This window comes from Schistocerca americana, chromosome 3 (assembly GCF_021461395.2).
Source record: "Schistocerca americana isolate TAMUIC-IGC-003095 chromosome 3, iqSchAmer2.1, whole genome shotgun sequence".
In the NCBI taxonomy this organism is placed as follows: domain Eukaryota; kingdom Metazoa; phylum Arthropoda; class Insecta; order Orthoptera; family Acrididae; genus Schistocerca; species Schistocerca americana.
The window spans coordinates 630,362,044-630,369,543 of NC_060121.1; the positions used below are offsets into that span (position 1 = coordinate 630,362,044).

General features: G+C 36.1%; 1 protein-coding gene across 1 annotated transcript in view; it reads right to left on the reverse strand.

The window, feature by feature from the left end:
- Positions 1–7,500, reverse strand: part of LOC124605717 (cationic amino acid transporter 2-like) — a 402,039-nt gene that overhangs the window by 65,688 nt on the left and 328,851 nt on the right. Inside the window, exon 6 of the mRNA XM_047137592.1 lies at positions 5,637–5,741. Coding sequence (XP_046993548.1) covers positions 5,637–5,741 — 105 coding nt within the window. The remainder of the gene's footprint in view (positions 1–5,636; positions 5,742–7,500) is intronic.

The following is a 7,500-nucleotide window of genomic DNA, read 5'->3' on the forward strand; positions in this document are numbered from 1 at the left end:
ATAAAGAACTATAACACAATAGTTTGTGCATCATAATAGATGTAAAACAGGCTATGACATCAGGTAAATTACAATTATCGAGTGTAATAATTGTCATGCAAAATTTTTCGATTTTTTTGTGAAATTTTATTTTTTTGCATATTCATGTAAAATGGCCAAAAAATATATGCCCATTGTTGATAGCGATAGCGAAAACACAATCAACCAAGATGACATACAATTGTGTGATTGAACAATTGAAGTTCAGGCTCCATGCATGCCTACTGCAGAAGGTTTAAGTAGGTCAGAGATGAGTGTTGCAGGTGTGACAAATGATGATGATGTTCCACAGCAGAATAACCTTGACAACACTATGTTTACAATTGATGAGACAATGTTGCACATCTCCCAGAGTGACATACCACTCTATGAATCAAACCTTGGAGGGCAATTACAATATGAATTTTGACAATATGTTACAAACTTTCACTTGGAAAGTACAGCTGACAGCAACCACAGTAGTACAACTGACACACTGCTACGGCAGTTACTATCTAACAAACATGAAATTAGATAGTATCAATACAAATTTCAGTGATAAGAAACAAGATATGAACATGGTAAAACAGCAACAAAACACTGTTGCACGGGATCTAAATATAGTGAAACAAGAACAAAAACAAGTATTCAACGATTTTCAAGACACGGTCTCACAGAAGTTTGATGACTTAGCCAAAAATTTTTGCACTGAAATCGACGAAAAACTGAATGATATGAAAAAACAAGTAATGCATGAAGTACTTTATGAAGTTAACAGTAATATTATGGAGTTAAGACAGAAGGTAGATACTTTGAATGACTATCATGCTCTAGTAGAGCAACAGAAAGAAAATCACAGAGACAAACACAAACACTGAAGCCACACAAAACCAGTTATGTTTGACAGTAAAAAAGGCAACCACTGAAGTTAACCAAGTAAACAGAGACCATGAAGGTGTACCTTTAGCTGTAGAAGAGCTTACTTTAAGAGTAGCAACATTAGAAATTGACTCAGCATGTCCTAAGAAGGAGAGAGAGAGAGAGAGAGAGAGAGAGAGAGAGAGAGAGAGAGAGAGAGAGAGAGAGAGAGAGAGAGAGAGAATATCAATGAAAATCTGAGTAATATCAGTAGTCAAGCTGAAGAAAGTACATTAGACAAGGGTAATACCATTGCAGAGAAATCAGTAACCGATTGTAAGTTATACACAGGTGTAGCAGAACAGGCTATTCAGAAGAAAGAAAATGAAATCATGAACAAAGGTAAACATTAACCTACAAGCTGCAGAAGATTGAATCCGCGATCTTTTAGAAGAAAATGTTACCAGATCTCGAAATATGTACGTAAATAATACACAGGCTACAGTGAATGAACTACAACCTGTCAGTATTTATCTACAAATTGTCACGAGTCTGACAGCAGGTACTAGTGACAGTTCTGGAGTGCTAAATGTAAACACACCCACAACTCCAACATCTGAACATTTACCAACCGGAATTACAGGTAACTCCAGTAACAACATAAATACGACCAAAAATGCCACATGTCTATCAACTATTTTTGCAGACAAAGGTCTGCTGAGACATTGACAGTTTCCTACATTCACTGCCGAAGGTAAAAGAATTAATCCAATAGTATTTATCAGTGCTTTTTGTTATGCGTTTCCATGCAACTAGATGGAAGCATAGAAAATCAGATTTGTCATTGGATATATGCAAGGTGACATTCTTTTATGGGCAACTGAAGTGGCCAAACGTTGAAAAGTGGCCAAACATTGTTGAAAAGTGGCCAAACATTGTTGAAAAGTGGCCAAACATTGTTGAAAAGTGGCCAAACATTGTTGAAAAGTGGCCAAACGTAGCAACATTTACATCCAATTTGAATGAGCTTTCCTCAACAAATACTGGTCTGAGGCAGTGCAAGAATGACTTGGACATGAGGTTTTCAATCCCACACCATTTAGTGGCAAATACAGTAGCCTACATGGATACTTTGAAAAATACCTGAATAAGACACACTACTGGACAAACCCAATATCACAGGTAGACGTTTTAAAAAATTTGAAAAGTCGTTTACCATCGCACAATAGAGAAAAATTAGTTATAACACAAGAGTATGACACTGAATATTTTCTGTCAGTGCTTGATTGTATTGACTTAATCTATGAGGAAAGACTTGTAGCCAATGGATCGACAGAAAATTTGGCACAACAACAACATAGTTATGTAAATCAGGCAATAAAATGTGATCCAAACACACAGCAAGGATGGTACACACAACAACAAAGTTACATACCCAGAGGTAATGAGTACAGTAATGGGAACGGAAAAAACAAATGATTTAAAAGAAATTTTCGAAACAACAGGAGTAATTTCAATGCATGAGCAAACCACACACCACCACCACAAGGCCATATGCCGTACGTGAACAGAAACAATCAGCCACAGCAGTGGCCAATGCGCAGCAACAATGTCATGCCTTACACTGTACCACAGCGGATCTTTGGGCTTCAAAATGATGGCACAGCAGCCAATGACACAAACTGGTGAAGGACCCACACAGTACACCATCGGAAAACACCAACTGATTGTAGGTAAACCCCAGGTTATTCACCTCTCTGGGAGTGGGGGCAAAGTGAAACTACAAACATGTTTTATAGGGTTTGACAAACAAAGTGACATCATGGATGATTTGTATCAGCATGAGTTAGATACAATAGATAAAATCCGGAAGAACAAATAGCAATCGTTAAGGTGAAAATATTTAATATTCAGACACAGTTAATTTTAGATACAGGTTCAACTACCAACCTAATATCAAATGCATTTTTCTGTGAACTGAAGGAGAGAGGCAAATTCCCAACCTTTCCTGTCCAAAATTGCAAGATGCAAACTGTTACAGGCAATAAGACTAAATTGGTTAAACATCAGGTATTTCTTCCATTACAAATTGAAGATTTTGCAGTGAAGTGCAATTTTCTTATAATTTACAAACTTATAGTTAATTGTCTTATTGGCATGGGCACGTTTAGAAAATACAAAACACAGATTGACATAGTCAATGGTAAGTGCAATACTTATGTAAAGGATCAGATTTTTTCTATTGATTTAGTCAAAGCACCTAATGAAAGTAACAGAAACAAACCAGAGTCGAATGTAATAGTACAATATCCCTTTCCAGGTGTATATTTCACAAACAAATTTGTTACTGAGCAAGAATCAAACACTGAGGTTAGTTATGAAATGGTAGAGCAGAAACTAAGTGAATCACAGATACTAAATGATATGCAACAACAAAAACTTTTTAACTTGTTATTTAAGCTTGCAAATGTTTTCAGTAAGGGGGCCAGGAGTAATGAAAGACTATGAATATAAATCTGAAGTCTATCCACATGAAACATTTTGTGTAATGTCATATCCTATTCCATTGGCAAATCAAGAGGCAGTAAGGGAAGAGATCGATCATATGATTAAATGGGGAATTATACAACCTTCATTTTCACCCTATTGCAGTCCTATATTGCCAGTAAGCAAACCTGATGGTTCTGTATGATTAGTTCTTGATGCCAGAGGTATCAATAAGATTATAGTGCCAGTACACACAAGACCAGACAACTTGGACGAACAGCTTCTTAAGTTTTACAATACAAAATATTGGTTCTGTAAGATTAGTTCTTGATGCTAGAGGCATCAATAAGATTATAGTGCCAGTACACACAAGACCAGACAACTTGGATGAACAGCTTCTTAAGTTTTACAATACAAAATATTTCTGCATACTCAATTTCAAGATGTCCTACTGGCAAATACAGCTCCATGAAGAAAGTCGAAAATATACAGAATTTGTTTAAGGTGGAACAAGTTAAAAGTTCTGTGTTCTACCTTTTGGACTGAACATTAGTGCAGGCTTGTTTATATCCGCATTGGACAAGGTTTTAGGACCAGAATTGCTTAGCAATGTCACTGTTTATGTAGATGACCTGCTAATAGCCACATCTACTTGGTTAGAATATATCAGGCTCATTGAACAGGTGCTTCATCAATTTACAGATTACGGAGTAACAGTCAATTTAAAAAAGTCTAGTTTTGGTAGGGAGCAAGTCAAATTTTTATGACATGTGTCAGAACAAGGTATATTACCTAATCCAAAAAACTTTATGCCATACGCAACTGTCCAGCTCCAAGGAATAAAAAACAGCTAAAAGTTTATTTAGGACTAACATCCTTTTTTCATAAATTCTCACCACAGCACAAGGGCAGAACATTTCTAATAACACAACTGTATTATCCTTTTAAATGTTTTTCATGTGTATATATTATTTATTTATTTTCTTTATTTTACACACAATGAACACCACTGTAAGGTCAACGAAAAATTACCTGCCACAGTAGGAGGAACATTAGCCACATCACTTTCAGAAGATAATGGTCATTCTCACAGATCAGTACAAGAAAATGTTGATGTTCTATTACCATACCATACACCATACCCCATACCATACACCATACCCCATACCATACTGTAGGAGCATTCATGGTAAGTTCCAAAATTAGTCTAGGTTGTTAAAAGTTATAATGCCCACATAATATTAGCAACAGAAAGTTGGTTAAGGCTGGAAGTGGATAGCAGCAAAATCACCAATTCAAACTGGAATATTTGTATATAATAAAGATAAGCTACACACTAATGGTGGCAGTGTATTTATTGTTATAAAGATCAGTATGTAGTGATGCTATTACATTATATGAATGTGAAATAAACTGGATGCAGGAACCACCAAAGGTGAGTTAAACAAGGTAATTAAACATTTTAATTGATGAAAGGAGCAACTATAAAAATGAAGCAGGGAAAGAGGAATACAGATGTCTAAAAATTGAGCCAGATAGAAAGTGAAAAATGGCTAAGCAAACACAGCTAGAGGACAATGCACAGCTGTAGAAGCATGCATAACTAGGGAAAAGACAAATGCCACCAACAGGGAAATTAAAGAGGCCATTGGAGAAAAGGGAAGTAGTTGGACAATACCAAAAATTAAGGTGACATGTTAGTACCAAGCAAAGAAGGGAAGGCTATAAGATGAAAGGAGTATATGGTTTTTACAGATTTAGAGAAAGTTTTTACGGGTCTGCTCAGTGCTCGTTCAGGATGGATGAATGTAGTCAGAAATAAATAAAAAAAAAAATGATTTCCCCAAAGATGATATGGAATAAACTTCTTGAAACATTATTTCCAGACAGCACTGCTGCATAGTTCATAAACTAAGATTTCATTAGTGAAATCCCCCAAGAAAACATGAATTTATGTTAACACTACTGATTCAGATTGGAACTGTGAACAAGCTGCGAGTACCAGAGGACAGAAACGTTACTGGGACAGGTACACTTAATCTTCGACATTAGCATTTATATGCAGTGATACAAAACTTTTGTCCAATTAACTGCTTGTTATAAAGTCTCAAATTTCCCACATATCACTGATGTAACTACATTTCATAACTTTTTTAAGCAAACATTTTTTATCTGGAATTTGCATATCATTTAACAAATGCAGTTCTCAAGGCTACCCATCTGCATGTGTGGATTTGTTATAATTGTGTACATAATAAATGAAGAGTAAATACCTTTAATTGCTCCAGAAATAATAACTATCAATATCACTATTATGTTGATGCCGGTAAACACATTATTGAGAAGTGTAGATTCTTTTACCCCTGTTGAAAGAATACCTAAAAGCAAAAATATACATCACAATTAGAAACAGATGTCTGAGAAAGTAACCAACAAGTGTAGCATACAACTTAAAACAATACCAGTATCTGGAAGAATAAAATCCCTGATGAGCTAGAATTTTGCTATGGAGTAAAGGCTCCATTCTAAATGTCTAGATTAGCAGCCAGTCAGCCCTCATAAGGATAAATCAACATGTCACATCCAAAAGCCATTTCTCAATTTTATGAACATTTTTAAACATATGACTGGGTCAGTTAAATAATGTCTTCAGTTATAAAAAGCATTTGTAATATAAACTCTAATGTTATGATCAATCTTTCAAAAACAGCATTTATAAAAGTTAGAGTAATATGTAATTGTTTTAAGAGGACAGAAATTTTCTGCAGAGCCAAATTTGGTAAAATTAAAGATTCACAATCAGTGTGGTTCGAGACATTGTTATGGTGTATATACACTAGTCAAAACCGATAATTTACTGTGGCCAATGTCTAGAACCTTTTTTTATACTTTCCAGGCATGCAAGTCCATAGCTTTCTTGCAAATGTACATCAGAACACATCCACTTTTGTTACATAAAACTGATAACTATTTTCTTGTCAAGACTTGTGAACTGCACTGATATTATAAGGGGCATCCAAAATGAAATGAGCTGGAAGCATAATTACAGAAACCAGCACCTGTATGTTAAACATATTTACTCTGGCTGTTGAGACACTTGTCCCACTGTGACACAAGGCAGTGAATGGTTGTCTCATAAAATTCTTGGGGCTGTGATGTTAACCAGTTCTGCATGTACAGCTGGACATCGTCATCTGAGGTGAATCGTTTGCCCCTCAGAGCCTTTCAGAGGGGACCAAAAATGGCATAATCACAGGGGGAGAGATCCAGACTGTATGGAGGGTGGCCGAGAACCTCCTCTGCAGGAGTGCTATGACTGTGTTGGCCCTATGGGGTGCATTGCCATGGAGCAGAATGACCCTACGGGTGAGATTGCCTGGTCCTTTTTATTTTCTGATCGCTTGGCAAAGGGTGGTCAAGGTTTGCGAGTAATGCTGGGCATTCACTATTGTCCTGTGCTGCAGGAAGTGAATCAGAAGGGGACCATCTTGGTCAAAGAAGAACGTCAGCATAACCTTTCCAGCACTCCTGTGGATGACAATGTCCAGGCATATGTGTGGAATTGGTTAAGATTGCAGCACCAGGAATTTTATGAGACAGCCATTCACCATCTTGTGTCACTGTGGGACAAGTGTCTCAGCAGCAAGGTCAATACTTTAACAAACAGGTACTGGTTTCTGTGATTATGCCTCCAGCTCATTTCTTTTTGAAAGACCCCTTATATATGAAGCTGAAACATAATAATTTGAACTCTATCCATCTGTTACATTTTCTACTCCCAAGAACAGTTAAAATTTTTCACCATTTCATTCTATATCTAAAGCAGTTTCACACAACATGTAAGATTTACAGGAATATATAAAATTGTTATTTAAATTTACAAGCTCCATTACGACAATATTTCAATTGTTTATCTTTACCTTCCTTGCTCCAATGATGCAAGTGGTTTTAATGGAAGCCTGAGTAATTAGTAGTTACAGAAAACTGAAGTTACAACAACAGCATATAGTGGTAAAACATTGTGGGCAAAAAAGCAGCAGGGGAGGTATTATTAATAATCATTGAAAAGCAGACATTCTCAGTTTTTTGAGGATGTATTTAGAATAATCTGGAATTAATTAACTTACAAAATACAGG